Source organism: Lolium perenne, chromosome 5 (assembly GCF_019359855.2).
Source record: "Lolium perenne isolate Kyuss_39 chromosome 5, Kyuss_2.0, whole genome shotgun sequence".
NCBI classification, from domain to species: domain Eukaryota; kingdom Viridiplantae; phylum Streptophyta; class Magnoliopsida; order Poales; family Poaceae; genus Lolium; species Lolium perenne.
The window spans coordinates 149597257-149615187 of NC_067248.2; the positions used below are offsets into that span (position 1 = coordinate 149597257).

The 17931-nt window shown below is 42.3% G+C and overlaps 1 protein-coding gene across 1 annotated transcript; it reads left to right on the top strand.

Annotated features, from left to right (window-relative positions):
• The first annotated feature begins 7800 nt into the window (after positions 1 to 7800).
• Positions 7801 to 11121, top strand: LOC127300223 (caffeoylshikimate esterase). Its single transcript, XM_051330308.2, has 4 exons — positions 7801 to 8073; positions 8174 to 8484; positions 8944 to 9183; positions 10597 to 11121. Exons 1-4 carry the CDS (start codon positions 7920 to 7922, stop codon positions 10894 to 10896), a joined length of 1005 nt encoding a protein of 334 aa, XP_051186268.1. The 5' UTR covers positions 7801 to 7919; the 3' UTR covers positions 10897 to 11121.
• The last annotated feature ends 6810 nt before the right edge of the window (positions 11122 to 17931 follow it).

Below are 17931 nucleotides of genomic sequence, written 5' to 3' on the forward strand. Positions count from 1 at the left end.
TGAATGCAAATAAGCAAGTATGTAAGAATCAATGTACAGTTAACACAAGTGTTTGCTTCTAAGATGGAAGAAGTAGGTAAACTGACTCAACATAAAGTAAGAAGAATGGCCCTTCGCAGAGGGAAGCATGGATTGCTATATTTGTGCTAGAGCTTTTATTTTGAAAACAAGAAACAATTTTGTCAACGGTAGTAATAAAGCATATGTGTTATGTATAAGATATCCTATAAGTTGCAAGCCTCATGCATAGATTACCAATAGTGTCCGCACCTTGTCCTAATTAGCTTGGATTTACATGGATTATCATTGCATAACATATGTTTTAACCAAGTGTCACAAAGGGGTACCTCTATGCCGCATGTACAAAGGTCTAAGGAGAAAGCTCGCATTGGATTTCTCGCTTTTGATTATTCTCAACTTAGACATCCATACCGGGACAACATAGACAACAGATAATGGACTCCTCTTTAATGCATATGCATTCAACAACAGATAATATTCTCATAAGAGATTGAGCATTGTTGTCCAAACTGAAACTTCCACCATGGATCATGGCTTTAGTTAGCGGCCCAATGTTCTTCTCTAACAATATGCATACTCAAACCATTCAACTCATGATAAATCACCCTTACTTCAGACAAGACGAACATGCATAACAACTCACATGATATTCAACAAAGGTGAAATAGTTGATGGCGTCCCCAGGAACATGGTTATCGCTCAACAAGCAACTTATTAAGAAATAAGATACATAAGTACATATTCAATACCACAATAGTTTTTAAGCTATTTTTCCCATGACCTATATATTGCAAAGACAAAGGAATGAAATTTTAAAGGTAGCACTCAAGCAGTTTACTTTGGAATGGCAGAGAAATACCATGTAGTAGGTAGGTATGGTGGACACAAGTGGCATAGTTTTTGGCTCAAGGATTTGGATGCACGAGATGTAATCCCTCTCAATACAAGGCCTAGGCTAGCAAGGTTGTTTGAAGCAAACACAAGTATGAACCGGTACAGCAAAACTTACATAAGAACATATTGCAAGAATTATAAAACTCTACACTGTCTTCCTTGTTGTTCAAACCCTCACCAGAAAATATCTAGACTTTAGAGAGACCAATCATGCAAACCAAATGTCAACAAGCTCTACAGTATTTCTTCACTAATAGGTGCAAAGTATATGATGCAAGAGCTTAAACATGAGCACAACAATTGCCTAGTATCAAATTATTCAAGACATTATACCATTTACCACATGTAGCATTTTCTGTTTCCAACCATATAACAATTAACGAAGCAGTTTCAACCTTCGCCATGAACATTAAGAATAAAGCTAAGAACATATGTGTTCATATGCAACAGCGGAGCGTGTATCTCTCCCACACAATGAATGCTAGGATCCAATTTTATTCAAACAAAACAAAAACAAGAATAAACAGACGCTCCAAGTAAAGCACATAAGATGTGATGGAATAAAAATATAGTTTCATTAGAGGTGACCTGATAATGTTGTCGATGAAGAAGGGGATGCCTTGGGCATCCCCAAGCTTAGATGCTTGAGTCTTCTTGAAATATGCAGGGATGAACCACGGGGGCATCCCCAAGCTTAGAGCTTTCACTCTCCTTGATCATATTGTATCATCCTCCTCTCTTGATCCTTAAAAACTTCCTCCACACCAAACTCAAAACAAACTCATTAGAGGGTTAGTGCATAATCAAAAATTCACATATTCAGAGGTTACATAATCATTCTTAACACTTCTGTACATTGCACAAAGCTACTGAAAGTTAATGGAACAAAGAAATCCATCAAACATAGCAAAACAGGCAATGCGAAATAAAAGGCAGAATCTGTCAAAACAGAACAGTCCGTAAAGACGAATTTTTCTGGGGCACTAAACTTGCTCAGATGAAAATGCTCAAATTGAATGAAAGTTGCGTACATATCTGAGGATCACTCATGTAAATTGGCAGATTTTTCTGAGTTACCTACAGAGAATACTACTCAAATTCGTGACAGCAAGAAATCTGTTTCTGCGCAGTAATCCAAATCTAGTATGAACCTTACTATCAAAGACTTTACTTGGCACAACAATGCAATAAAATAAAGATAAGGAGAGGTTGCTACAGTAGTAACAACTTCCAAGACTCAAATATAAAACAAAAGTGCAGGATTAAAATCATGGGTTGTTTCCCACAAGCGCTTTTCTTTAACGCCTTTCAGCTAGGCGCAGAAAGTGTGAATCAAGTATTATCAAGAGACGAAGCATCAACATTATAATTTTCACAACTTGTCACAATAGGTATCTTAGATGCTCCATTATCTATAGTGGTATTAAGGGCCTTTTCAATTTTAGGCCTATAATAGTTTTTTGGTTTAGGCACCTTAGAGACATACATGAACTTTTGCTCCTTACCCACATAAGCTTTCTCCTTAAACTTAAGAGAAGAAAAAGTTGAACCCAAGGTTCCCATAGCTTCTTCAAGCTCACTAATCCTATGGGTTTGATTATCATGAGTAGCACAAGCTTCTAAGACGGCAATTCTCTCATTAATTCCACCTAGAGATTTATCAAGTTTATCGGTGCTATTAAGTAATATTCCCAATTTAGTCTCAATACTTGGAAGACTTTGCTCTATGGTCTCCATCTTTTTCATGACATCTTCAAGAGAGATTTCAATTTTTACTTCATTAACAGGTGGTATTCCAAATAGACTCTCAATAATGCAACTAGCTTCTAAAGCAGGAGTGCCTAGGAAATTACCTCCCGTGAGACAATCAAGAACATACCTATTCCAGCTAGAGATACCAACATAAAAATTCCTGAGTAGGATAATAGTGGAGTGTTTCTTAGTGCACCTATTATGAGCATCACTAATTCTATACCAAGCATCTTTTAAACATTCTCCCCCTTGTTGCTTAAACGAACGAACTTTAACTTCAGGATTACTCATTTTAGCAATAGTAAATAAAGCAAACTAAATAAAATAAATGCAAGTAACTAATTTTTTGTGTTTTTAATATAGGGAACGCAAACAAGATAGTAAATAAAGTAAATCAAGTAACTAATTTTTTTGTGTTTTGATATAAGAAAGCAAACAAAGCAGTAAATAAAGTAAAATAAAGCAAGACAAAAACAAAGTAAAGAGATTGGAAGTGGGAGACTCCCCTTGCAGCGTGTCTTGATCTCCCCGGCAACGGCGCCAGAAAAACGTTGCTTGTACGCGTAAAGCACACGTCCGTTGGGAACCCAAAGAGGAAGGTATGATGCGTGCAGGGGCAAGTATTCCCTCAGTAAGAATCCAAGGTTATCGAACCAGTAGGAGTCAAGAAGCACGTGAAGGTCATTGGTGGCGGAGTGTAGTGCGGCGCAACACCAGGGCTTCCGGCGCCAACGTAGAACCTACACAACACAATCAAAGTACTTTGGCCCAACGTAACAGTGAGGTTGTCAATCTCACTGGCTTGCTGTAACAAAGGATTAGATGTATAGTGTGGAAGTTGATGTTTGCGAAGAACATTAAGAACAAGTATTGCAGTAGATTGTATTCGATGTAAAAGAATGGACCGGGGTCCACAGTTCACTAGTGGTGTCTCTCCAATAAGATAAATTGCATGTTGGGTGAACAAATTACAGTTGGGCAATTGACAAATAAAGAGGGCATGACAATGCACATACATATTATGATGAGTAGTGTGAAATTCAATTGGGCATTACGACAAAGTACATAAACCGCTATCCAGCATGCATCTATGCCTAAAAAGTCCACCTTCGGGTTAGCATCCGCACCCCTTCCAGTATTACGATGCAAACAACAGACAATTGCATTAAGTATGGTGCGTAATGTAATCAACACAAATATCCTTAGACAAAGCATTGATGTTTTATCCCTAGTGGCAACAACACATCCACAACCTTAGAACTTTCTGTCACTGTCCCAGATTAAATGGAGGCATGAACCCACTATCGAGCATAAATACTCCCTCTTGGAGTTACAAGTATCAACTTGGCTAGAGCCTCTACTAGCAACGGAGAGCATGCAAGATCTTAAACAACACATATATGATAGATTGATAATCAACATAGCATAGTATTCCATATTCATCGGATCCCAACAAACTCAACATGTAGCATTACAAATAGATGATCTTGATCATGTTAGGCAGCTCACAAGATCCAACAATGATAGCACATGAGGAGAAGACAACCATCTAGCTACTGCTATGGACCCATAGTCCAGGGGTGAACTACTCACACATCAATCCGGAGGTGATCATGGCGATGAAGAGTCCTCCGGGAAATGATTCCCCTCTCCGGCAGGGTGCCGGAGGCGATCTCCTGAATCCCCCGAGATGGGATTGGCGGCGGCGGCATCTCTGGAAGGTTTTACGTATCGTGGCTCTCGGTACTGGGGTATTCGCGACGAAAACTTTTTATAGGCGGAAGGGCAGAGTCGGGGGGCTGATGGGGGCCCCACACGCTAGGGCGGCGCCGGCCCCCCTGGGCCGCGCGGCCCTAGTGTGGCGGCGCCTCGTCGCCCCACTTCGTATCTCCTTCGGTCTTCTGGAAGCTTCGTGGAAAAATAAGACCCTGGGCGTTGATTTTGTCCAATTCCGAGAATATTTCCTTTGTAGGATTTCTGAAACCAAAAACAGCAGAAAACAGCAACTGGCTCTTCGGCATCTTGTCAATAGGTTAGTGCCGGAAAATGCATAAATATGACATAAAGTGTGTATAAAACATGTGAGTATCATCATAAAAGTAGCATGGAACATAAGAAATTATAGATACGTTTGAGACGTATCAGCGACCCCGCCCTCTTTAACCAGGAAATGTTCGCAAAGTAGGGTTGGCGTCTCCTTACGGATCCTAACGTCTATCTGTGCACGAGTCCTCAAGGGAAGGTACTACCCTGATTCAGATTTTTGGCATGCTACAAGTCCTAGAACATCGTCCTACACTTGGCGAAGCATTTTACATGGGAGGGATCTCCTAGTCCAGCGTGTGCGCTGGGTCATCGGAGATGGGAAGACGGTGAAAATCATGAGTGATAACTGGGTGTCCGGTGTGTGTCCTGGCTAAAACCGATATCACCAATACCATCTTCGTCAACAGTTCACTGTTTACCGAATGACGACAGAAATGGTTGGAGTTAAGAAACGATCAATGCTTTCTTTGATGCAGCAACGGTAGAGCGGGTCCTTCAGATCCGTGTCTCACGGTGGGGTGGGGCTGACTTTGTATGTTGGCTCTTCACCAAGCATGGCAACTACACGGTTCGTTCAGCATACTTTTTCGCCCGCTGGAACAAGTTTGCCCATTGTCGTGTGGGAAAAGGAAATGCTTTGGATGGAAAAGCAACAGAGAAGCATTAGAAATCCGTTTGGAGTGTCAAGATACTGGGGAAGATGATCATTCACCTTTGGCAATTTTCCCACAATTGCATGCCGAGGGGCATTCAACTGATGAAAGGGGACATGCGTGTTCTGCGAGCAGACTGAAGACATTGTGCATGCCATGCTGTCTTGCCAGTTTGCACGTGTTGTTTGGAGAGAGGTGAAACAGTCAGTTAACCGGATTTTTTTACTTCCCATAGACAATGGCTCTTTGATTTCCTGGCTCGAGCTTCTGATTTGCAATCAACTACCTTGGCTGTGGGGTTTTGGCATATCTGGGAAGCTCGAAATGTAGCTCGCAATACTGCTGAAAAGCAAAATCCCACTCGGACTGTGGGGAAGATCTTGGCCTACGTTGATTTGATTTGATCGCATCTGTACAAACAGAAAACGGATAAAAGGTGTGTGTCTGAACCTACTCACCTGAAGTGGACACCACTGCCGCCGGGTTCTGTCTTTGCGAACTCTGACGCAGCGATCTTCAAAGCATCGGGAAGTATGGTTGTCGGTGTTGTTATCCGTGATCATCAGTACATCACAAATCTCCCGTCCCCGGAATATGGTGAAGCCATTGCACTTCGTCGAGCTGTTTTGCAAGCTCATGATAGGGGCCTGGACAAAGCCATCTTCACGTCGGACCGCCTATCTCTAGTGCAACGTTTTGGCTCTACGACACGGGATCGTTCTTCTTGGGGATCCTGGTTGATGACATCAAGCACCTGGTGAAGGATTTTAACTCAGCCTCTTTCATTCATGTGAGAAGGGAGCTAAATGAAGCAGCGCATGTTTTAGCTAAATCTTGTTTCAATGATAATCTTAGTGAAGTTTTCCTTTCTGTTCCGGATTGCATCTGGCAAACAATTTGTTGATGTTATTTGATTAATAAAGTGTTGTTTCTGTCAAAAAAAAAACATTCACCTTGTGTTTTCAGACGTCATTGAGTGGCTTGATGAGAGGGCATCAGTTTCGTAATTAATCGTACTAGTTAACAATGGGAGTCTAAAAATGCTTAAATTTCCTATTTTTCCAAAGAAGTAAGAGTTGTAGAAAGCATTTTCCATGATTTGTACATCCTTCGTCCACGAATAAGTGTACGTTAGTACATGTCTTAAGTCAAACTTTATTAACTTTGATCTACTTCTTAGAAAGTAGCAGCATTTATGACACTAAATTAATATTGTTAGATTCATCTTGACATATAGTTCAATAATATAGTAATTTGATGTTACATATGTTGCTATTTTTGTGTAAAAATTTAGTCAAAATTAAAAATGTTGGACTTCAAAAAAGAAAAGTGTACACTTATTCATGGACGGATGGAGTAGAATGTACTTTATGTACACTGAATTCTGAAAGTTAATATTCAAGTGTATGAGTTTTGCAGTTGAAGGGCAGAGCAGAGTAGTTTCTTTTCTTTTATGCTGTGGATAGCCAGCTCTTTTTTCCCCTTCTGCATCTCTTTAAATATATTCCATGTTTCAATTCACAGTGTACATGTAAATGCTTGTATTTCCATGAACAACTGATATTCAGTGTAGACTCTTGAACAAAAAACACGCAAAGGTAAGAACTTCGTGCTTTGCCTTGAAGAAAGATTCACGGCATCATTTAATTAAGGTGGTGTGTCAAGATACATCACTCAGTACTGTCTTTCGTTGACCACAAAAATGTGCTCTTCATTCAGAACATGTGGATTTCATATGACTTAATGGTTTGGTTTACAATAATTTGCACAAAATTCTTCGGAAAGTCATGTATTCCAACAAAAGGCAGGCACCTTATGTGCACTTCATATTTTTTGTGCTTTCGATCAGTGAATTTAGAAGAAATGTCTATAGCCAGCCAGGAACTGAACACCAAGATATTTCGCCTTGTCTATACACATTTAAATTATCAGGTGGCTGTGGTCCTTGAGATTAAGATTTCTTGACATAAAATTGATCCATTGACGCATTCCATCGCCAGTGAGTTTATCCTAGCCGTGAATTAATTTGTAGCCTTGCGAGTGACGGTAAGTTTGTTAGTTTGCGGATAGATGGAGTGTTACTTCAGATTTAGTTGAGAATGTGACTTGATAGATGAGTATATGGTGACATATGTGAGAAGCAGTTAACGTGACATGTTACTGTCAAGGACAGTTGTGGTATTAATATAAAATTTCTCGTTGCTTTTTCTTGCCTACAGATGAATGGAACACGCCCGGTCCAGACGTTTCAGGCACGCACTAATTAATCCCCTCAACCTAAGGCAGTGACTGGCTGACTGATTGATTGATTTGATTAAGTAACCACTAATTGCATGGAAAATAACCAGTAAGTAATAAATAGAGGATATAGAAAATAAGAAATCCATTATTCGTTTTGTTCACAACGACGTCCACATATATAGCTGTCATCCCCTGATCCTCGCCCCGGCCCCGCACAAAGGACTCAGCATTTCTCTCTGCTAGCTCCTCGTTTCTCTTCTCTGCTTCCCTTCTTCCTGTACGATCGTTCGAGTGCCAGTCGTCATCGGAGGGATGGCGAGCAACTCCGGCAGCGGCGCGGCGGAGGATGGCAGCTACGAGTATGAGGAGGAGTTCGTGAACAACGCGCGGGGGATGAAGCTCTTCACCTGCCGGTGGCTCCCTCCCAAGGGCCAGACGGTCAAGGGCCAAGTCTTCATCTGCCACGGTAACCTATACCTATCCCCTCCTTCTTCCTCGCCGGCCGCTCTAATGGCGATCGATTCAACCAACCAACAAACTAACCGATATGAGTGCATGGCATGCAGGGTACGCGGTGGAGTGCAGCGTGACGATGCGTGGCACGGGGACGCGGCTGGCGCAGGCCGGGTACGCCGTGTACGGGGTGGACTTCGAGGGCCACGGCAGGTCGGAGGGCCTCCAGGGCTACGTCCCCTCCTTCGACGTCCTCGTCTCCGACTGCGACGCCTTCTTCGCCGCCGTCGTCGCGTCCACCGCCAACACCGACCTCCCGCGGTTCCTGCTCGGCGAGTCCATGGGCGGCGCCGTCGCGCTGCTCCTCCACCGCGCGCGCCCCTCCTACTGGACCGGCGCCGTCCTGGTCGCGCCCATGTGCAAGGTACATACATGCATGCGTTTACCTACCACCACCACACCTACTGGTCCGGTCGCCGGCCGGCCTCCAGAATCATTTTCATACGGCGGCTTTAGACTAGTAGCACGCGCACGAGGACGACGACGATCGAGAAGGAGCGGGATGCACGTATGCACAATCGGTGGAGCACCACTTGCTAGCTAGTTGCCGTCATCATCATCTGACTTTTGACCGGATCGAGATGCCGCCCCCGGCGTCGGCGTGCGCGGAGCCGTTGCATATTTTGCGCTTTTTTAATCCACTAATTCTAGTAGAGCAGTTGACCCGGCCGGCCGGCCATTCAGGCACTCATCGGTAACGACATATTCCTTCTAGTAACTCAATAGTTATTGAACTGACTGCTTTTTCGTCCGAACCAATTCAAAGTAAGAAATGAAGACCTGGAATGACGCGACGATCTCTCATTTGTACTGTTGTGTGTAGATCGCCGATGAGATGAGGCCGCACCCCGTGGTGGTCAGCGTCCTCAAGGCCATGACCAACATCATCCCGACGTGGAAGATCGTGCCGACGGCCGACGTCATCGACGCCGCCTACAGGATGCAGGAGAAGCGCGACGAGATCAGGAACAACCCCTACTGCTACCAGGGCAAGCCGCGCCTCAAGACCGCCTACGAGCTCCTCAGGATCAGCCTCAACCTCGAGAACAGCGTGCTGCCAAAGGTAACTCCTACTTTTTCTACAATGAAAAGAGAACATTCATCTTTATTTCCCACTTAATATAAGTAATGCAATTGTTCATTGAACCCTCAAAATAATCCTTTCTTCATTTTCATCATATAAACTACTCCCTCCTTCCCTGTTTATAGGACTTGCATGTATCTAGAATGTAAATTCAACCATGATAGTACAAGATATATTTATAAAAATATGTCATTAAAAAGATTAGATATTCTACTTTTTAATGATATAATTTTATGGTATACAATTGACTTCATTTTGGCTAAATTGACAATATCGGAATACACGCAAGCCCTATGAACTAGACCGGGAGTAGTATCGGTTATGCTTGCATAGAACCCCTGCCGGACCTAGTATTATCCATGTTGCCGCCATGTAACCAATTTTTGTCTGCTACAACCTGTGATCCTCATATATATATCCCACTGTATGGTTAGCCATGGCTTCCTTGAGCCAAAATGCATGGTTCCATGGTTGTGTTCTTGTCACTACCCAGTGGCGGACGCATAAAAATGTTGTAGAGTGGCATACCTTCCTAATTTCTACTTTTACACTGCTCATGTGTAATAAAAAATTGCCCAAGTAAATATATAATTGTATTTCACAAATTTAGGGTGGGCCACGACACGCCCGGTTACCCTGTTGCGTACGCCTGTCACTACCCTGAAATAACTATATATTGATGGGCCGAAAAGTGCTTCTTGCGGTGTGTTTCTAGCATGTCACAAGCCAAAGTAAAATTCAGTGATGGGCCAGGGGCCATAGGCCCGTTGACGTAGCATGAATGAAAAACAAAGATCCTAGGAGACCGGAAATTCAATTCGGCTCCCGGTCCCGGGTGCATATGCTCCCTCTATCAAAAAATTATATTTCGAAATATCGAAAAAATTTGACAAAAAATTCTACATGTACATCTCCACAATATACGTATGTTTGTCAAGTTTCGCGAGGAACCAATATGTTTTGTGTTCTGTGTAAAAAAGAGAAAATTTATCTCCTGAAAAGCCTTATTTTCAGCATTGAATTTTGTCTTTTTTACACACGTCACACGATAAGTCAGATTTTTATGAAACGACTTTGTGAGCGTGTAGCACATGAAGATGTACGTTCGAATTTTTCATTTCAATTTTTTGAAATTTAAAAATGTATGTAACATGCATTTCAAAATAAAGGGAGCATATGCTCCCATGTGCCAAAACACCATTCCCGGAGACCTCAAATTGATTTGAGTCCGCGGCTGATAGATCTAGCAATTTTGTTGTCTCTTTCTGTTAACTATAATATTATATTATTCTCGTTTTTTTCGCAATCTTTCCTATATGTCTTCCAATTTGATTGGTTTTGTAAGGAAAATTAGGAGTGATACTCATGCACGGTGCGCCTACATCCATGCAGGTTTCGTTGCCGTTCCTGATCGTCCATGGTGGGGACGACAAGGTTACGGACCCGTCCATCAGCGACCTCCTCTACCGGTCAGCGGCGAGCCAAGACAAGAAGCTCAACCTCTACCCGGGCATGTGGCACGCCCTCACATCCGGCGAGACCCCCGAAAACATCCACACGGTTTTTCAAGACATCATAGCGTGGCTCGACGAGAGATCCACCTCGACGAAATCATCCGCCGCGGCCATGGGAATTTCATCGGAGATGGAACAGAAGGCCAAGCACGATGAGCAGCATTTCGACAAACTATAGTACCACAGATGGTTACGGTGAGCAGCATGCATGCATGGTTAACTGGGACTTCCGATCAAATCAGAGCAAATCCATGGGAACTGGCTAGCTACACAAAGTGTGGTGGATTAATTAATTGTACTAATTGGCTATCTAATTCAGCAATTCATTTCTTACTGTGGTGTACCAGTACCATGTAACCTGTATCATATACTGTTCAATTATACAAAATATCTTCATCGTCAACTCGTCATTGTTTTGTTTGATAAATATCATCATCCTAACAATTAACTAATAATATGATTCAACAGCGAAATATATTAGGCAAGTAGATAAATCAGCCTAAATCCACTGCTCCTGGCCCAAACTATGTATGCAGCCATGCAGGCTTTGAACAAATAGCTCTGAAAGCCCAATAGTGTTTGATTGATTACCTTGTTTCCGTTAGTTGGCCCAGAGACTATACAAAAATTTCTCAAAACTAAAAAATGGCCAGAATAACTTACATCCCCACTCCACTCCTCTTGCTGAATATTGCTTGATCTTGCATCCTCTCAAAACAATTGTCGGCACTTTTCTTTTACGGGGAAATGTTGCTTGCAGTATAAAAAAACAATGTCTCTTCCGACTAAAAAATAATGACGCTTCTTGCAAGATGGAAATATCAATTGTTAGAAATCCGAGGCGCAATCGATCATACGACAACAATCATTCACTATATCAAATTTTGGTGTCATCGGTACGATTGATTATCTTTGTATGATCGATTGTGCATCAGATCCCAAACTAATGGTACCACAACGGTCTTCGCAGTTTCATGTTGATCTAGGAGAGGGATGAAACTTCGGATCGATGTCGTCTATACAGAAGACACGGATGGCGGTGCTTTGGAGATGAAAGGGAAATCATTCCTAAATGGTTCATCAGTATGGGAAGAGCTATAGGTGCACGACTAATGGAAGCGGGCTCAAACATTCACATGTGACTGCTATTTTTAGGACCGCATAGTGGCACACGACTAGTAAGGCCATAGTGGTAGCGTACCGTCTGCTAAGGAACACGACTTGTAAGTGGGGATCACATGTACAGATGACTAAATATTCTACGGCGGGTGGAAACGGCTGCACGCGACATGTATAAAGATAGTGGTAGCGCGCCACAATTTGGCACATGAATGCTATGCGGTTCCTCGTACCTAACAACACACTATTGTCTAATTTACCTCCAGGACGATATAAAGCTTTGTGTGTGTGCACGATGGGTCAAAGTCTATAGTGTATGAGACGATAAGCATAGTGTAAGTGCACCAATTTAAGTGTTATATATATGCCTGTTCCTCATGTCACACTCTCAGAACACAGAATTTAGCAAAGATTGTCGTCGATCGATCGTGGGAAGCTCCTATGGCAGAGCTTCTCGAAGATGTATTATGCTTATAGCCATACAACTACCATTTATAAGACATTTTCGAGGAGCTCGTCTTAGGGTCATATCCACACATCAGGAAGATTATAGGGGCAAGCTTATTGGCAGTCTGCCCTATCCGGAGCACGCGGCTAATAATACTTGCAGCGCACCGCCTGGTCGCACGCAGCTACTAGGTTAGCCGCACCATGCCTCCTACAGCCGCACGCAACTACTAACTTATCCGCATCGTGCTCCTACAGCCGCACACTTCTATAATGTCTCATAAAGTGGCACTACTAATAATCTCCCTCTACTTATTTCATTATTATGGATCCAAATTCGCCTGAACCAACCCTAGCCAGAGCCGCCGCCACCTTCCCCGACAAGTCGCACCGACCGCCCGTGATGTCTATGCACGCTTCTATTCTTGTAGGCAGTGTTGGGTCTCCATGTGCAGAGGTTTGTAGATCAGCAGCAAGTTTCCCTTAAGTTGATCACTCAAGATTTATCGAACTCAGGGAGGTAGAGGTGATGACCCACAAGTATAGGGGGTGTATCGTAGTATTTTCGATAAGTAAGAATGTCGATCCCAACGAGGAGCAGAAGGTGTTGACAAGCAGTTTCGATGAAGGATTCACTGTAAATGCTCACAGACAAGTATTCACGGGGTTTTGATGTAACAGTTGAATAAAGTACGAGTAAGTAAAGTGCGAGAGTAACAATTGCAGCGAGTGGCCCAATCCTTTTTAGCACAAAGGACAAGCCGATTTGTTTACTTATAATGACCAAGCGTTCTCGAGGACACACGGGATTTTAGTCTAGTGCTTTCGCTACATACGGCTAAATAATCTTCATTGTTATGATAAGTGTTGTGTGGGTGAACCTATGCTAATGTACCGCCCTTCCTAGGACTAATACATACTTGTGATTATACCCCTTGCAAGCATCCGCAACTACAAGAAAGTAATTAAGAATAAATCTAACCACAGCCTTAAACTCTGAGATCCTGCTATCCCTCCTGCATCGATATACCAACGGGGGTTTAGGTTTCTGTCACTCCGGCAACCCCGCAATTGGCAAACGAATACAAGATGCATTCCCCTAGGCCCATAAATGGTGAAGTGTCATGTAGTCGACGTTCACATGACACCACTAGAAGAATAACACCACAACTTAAATATCATACCATTGAATATTACTCAACCATAGTTCACTACTAACATTTAGACTTCACCCATGTCCTCAAGAACTAAACGAACTACTCACGAGACATCATATGGAACATGATCAGAGGTGATATGATGATGAATAACAATCTGAACATAAACTTGGTTCAATGGTTTCACTCAATAGCATCAACAACAAGTAGAGATCGATACCGGGAGAGTTTCCCCTATCAAACAATCAAGATCAAACCCAAATTGCTACGGCGGTGACGGTGTCCAGCGGTGGAGACGGCGGTGATGATGGTGGAGATGATGATGATGGTGATGGAGATGATGTCCAGCTCGATGACGGTAACGATGGCGTCGATTTCCCATTCCCGGAGGGAATTTCCCCGGCGGATTCCTGCCCGCCGGAGAGCTCTTTTCTCTCTGGTGTTCTCCGCCCCCGCAGGCGGCTGTAACTCTTCGCGAGGTACCCTACGTGGCTTAGGTTTTCGGACGAAGGGTTTCGCGAAGAAAAGGAGGCGAAAGGGGCTGTGGGGCCCCCACACCACATGGTGGCGCGGCCAGGCCATGGGCCGCGCCGCCCTATGGTGTGGGCCCACCCTGGGTCCAGCTGGCTCCTCCTTCTGGCTTCCTTCGTCATCTTGAAAAATAGGATTTTTGGTATAATTTCCTTCCACAGTTGATCTTCCGAAATATTGCGTTCTGACGGTGCTTTTTCCAGCAGAATCCTGGCTCCGGTGCTTGATCCTCCAATAATGATGAAACATGCAAAATAGATGAAATAACATAAGTATTGTGTCCCAATATGAAATATATCAATGAATAACAGCAAATTATGATATAAAATAGTGATGCAAATTGGACGTATCAACTCCCCCCAAGCTTAGACTTCGCTTGTCCCCAAGCGAGCGAGCTCGATAAACAGGACCACATGTTTATGGAGTGAAGAGTCGATAAATAAAATACGGACAAGAAGCATCATATTCATTCGCACAAGACATTATAGTAGTCAACTTCCTCATATAACTCAACTTGAAACAAGTATAAGGTAATCACAAATAAAGGTGCATAAGAAATCATAATTGGTGATGGCAAACTTCGTTCTTGGTCAGAGAACAATTAACAGATTATACTTATCTCATTGAGCAGCGCTCTCATGTTAAAGTTTATAAGGCACAACTTGCATACTCAATCATAATGGTCTCTTCATGATCATTGATAACTTGCAAAGCTATATTCATTCAGATAAAACTTGTACTAAACAAGGAAGAATAAAAGACATGATGAAGCAAATCACAATATAATGGTTTGATCACAACTACTCAAATGCTTGCTTAAGATGGAGGAAAATAGGTTTACTGACTCAACATAAAGTAAAAGACAGGCCCTTCGCAGAGGGAAGCAGGGATTAAATCATGTGCTAGAGCTTTTTTCAGTTTTGAAATCATATAAAGAGAATAAAAGTAACATTTTGAGAGGTGTTTGTTGTTGTCAACGACTGGTACCGGGTACTCTAACCCCCTTGCCAGACAACCTTCAAAGAGCGGCTCCCATATTATTTTTATTTTGTGGGGCACTCCTTCCAACCTTTCTTTCACAAACCATGGCTAACCGAATCCTCGGGTGCCTGCCAACAATCTCATACCATGAAGGAGTGCCTTTTTATTTTAGTTTTATTATGATGATGACACTCCCCCCAACCTTTGCTTACACAAGCCATGGCTAACCGAATCCTTCGGGTGCCGTCCATCAATCACATACCATGGAGGAGTGTCTATTTAGTTTAATTAATTTGGGACTGGGAATCCCATTGCCAGCTCTTTTTGCAAAATTATTGGATAAGCGGATGAAGCCACTAGTCCATTGGTGAAAGTAGCCCAACAAGATTGAAAGATAAAACACCACATACTTCCTCATGAGCTATGAAACATTGACACAAATAAGAGATACTAAGTTTTGAATTGTTTAAAGGTAGCACATGAAGTATTTACTTGGAATGGCAGAAAATACCATGTAGTAGGTAGGTATGGTGGACACAAATGGCATAGGTTTGGGCTAAGGTTTGGATGCACGAGAAGTATTCTCTCTCAGTACAGGTTTTTGGCTAGCAAGGTTAATTAGCAAGCATAAGAGTTGAGGGAAACAAACAAATATACATGTGATAGAAACAATCATGCATCTTCCTTGTAAGCACAAACAATTTTAACTTCAGAATAATAAGCTATGAACTAACAAGAAAGAAAGACAATGAAACATCTACATGTATTTCTCTTTTCTACTTAAACCTCAAAGTGTTGTTGCTATTGACCAATGCTAAGTTTGCCAAAACCAAATAGATTTATTCAATGCTCCCAAAGTGATACCAATACTAACAGCAAGGTAAATCATATGATAGAGATTGAAAACTAGAATAAGATGTGCAATATGTAAATGATAAGACTTCTCATTAATATTCCATAACGATAACTCACACCAAGGGATACATAGATAACCAACTAAAGGAGAGATACTTCCAAACTGCAACCCATCTTATATGATAACTTCCCTACTCATGATATGACACTACTTGACAATAAAAGTAAAAGGTAGTGATGATGTGATACCGCGGCACTCCCCCAAGCTTGGGACAAACTAAGGGGATGCCAATACCGATGATGAATTACTCCTTTGGCGATGATGGTGATGAACTCCTCCCGCGCTTCTTACAGAACTCCTTCAACTTCAGTTTCTCAGCTTGACAATTCTGCACTAAGACTCGACGAGATTCATTGTTATCTGAAGTTGGCGATGATGACCTTGTGATGCGAATCGAGTGGTATTCCAGCATTCTTCGGAGACGGCAATTCTCCTCCTGGAGTATCTCTACTTCTCTTCTTAGAGCCCGATATTGATCACAAAACTCATCGGTAGTCCGTAGAACTTCTTCCAACATAGGGAAGGAGTCGAGGCTAAGAGCGGGTGGTAAAGGTCCCTGCAGGTTATGAGAAAAAGAACGTCGAGTGTCAACAGATCCCACCAAGATTTGCTTGCTCCCACCGGCTTGCTGCTCTTGTCTCGATGGCACCTTCTTCACTTCTTCCTCCGAAAGCCCCTTGCCCTTGTTGTTGGAGGCCATGGTGCTTCTAAACTGAAAACAGATCCTGGCAGAAACAGCTCGAAACAAAACACGTCGAGAAAACGATATACGGACCTCCAGGGGTCCGGGGGATTATATAGCAAAAAATTTCACGACACAAGGAAAGTACCAGATCGAACTAGAGTCGGAAAGGGGCGACGAGGCGGCCAAACCATAGGGCGGCGCGGGCCCAGGCCAGGCCGCGCCGGCCTATGGTGGCACGCCCTCGTGCGTCCTTTCCACTCCGTTTCGAACTCGTAATTTTTCATATTTTCCAAAAACAGCAAAAATATTGTTCGAAAAGTAAATTGCGTACTTTTCATTACCAGTATTGTTACCTATTCAAAGTCGAGTTCGCGGATTTGTCAATTTGCCCTTTGATAAAAGCCTCCAGGTGTTTCCACTTGAATAATATCAACATCAACATTATAGGAATCACACGAGATATAATGCTTGAGTCTTTGTCCATTCACCACTTGCGTAGCATTGCCTTGGAGAGAGCTAATTTTGATTGCTCCTGAACGATACACCTCCTCGACAACATATGGTCCTTCCCATTTCGAGAGTAATTTCCCTGCAAAGAATCTGAGACGCGACCGATACAATAGGACTTTGTCCCCAATATTAAATTCTCTTTTGATAATCCTTCTATCATGCCATTTTTTAACTTTCTCTTTAAAGAGTTTAGCATTTTCATAAGCTTCACTTCTCCATTCATCTAGAGAACTTAATTGCAACAACCTCTTATCACCGGCAAGTTTAGGATCTTTATTTAATTCTCTAACAGCCCAATAAGCTTTGTGCTCTAGTTCTAAAGGTAAATGACAAGCTTTCCCATAAACCATTTTATAAGGTGACATTCCCATGGGATTTTTATAAACAGTTCTATAAGCCCATAGTGCATCCTTCAATTTACTAGCCCAATTCTTTCTAGTTTTATTAACGGTCTTTCCCAAAATAGATTTAATCTCTCTATTTGATAATTCCACTTGACCACTAGTTTGAGGATGATAAGCGGAAGCAATTCTATGATTAATACCATACTTAGCAAGAGTTTTTCTAAAACCTCCATGAATAAAATGAGAACCTCCATCAGTCATAATATATCTAGGCACTCCAAATCTAGGAAAAATAATATCTAAAAGCATTCTTAAAGAGGTCTCACCATCAGCACTTTTTGTAGGTATTGCTTCCACCCATTTAGTAACATAATCAACAGCAACAAGTATGTGAGTGTTACCTTCTGAAGAGGGAAAAGGTCCCATGAAGTCAAATCCCCAACAATCAAACGGTTCAATAACAAGAGTATAATTCATAGGCATTTCATTACGTCTGGAGATATTACCAACCCTTTGGCATTCA

Bases quoted from the DNA above. Each gene is read 5' to 3' on its own strand.
- LOC127300223 (XM_051330308.2), top strand. From the start codon at position 7,920: ATGGCGAGCAACTCCGGCAGCGGCGCGGCGGAGGATGGCAGCTACGAG. The intron at 8,074-8,173 runs GTAACCTATACC...CATGGCATGCAG, and splicing joins CCAAGTCTTCATCTGCCACG to GGTACGCGGTGGAGTGCAGC. The intron at 8,485-8,943 runs GTACATACATGC...TGTTGTGTGTAG, and splicing joins TGGTCGCGCCCATGTGCAAG to ATCGCCGATGAGATGAGGCC.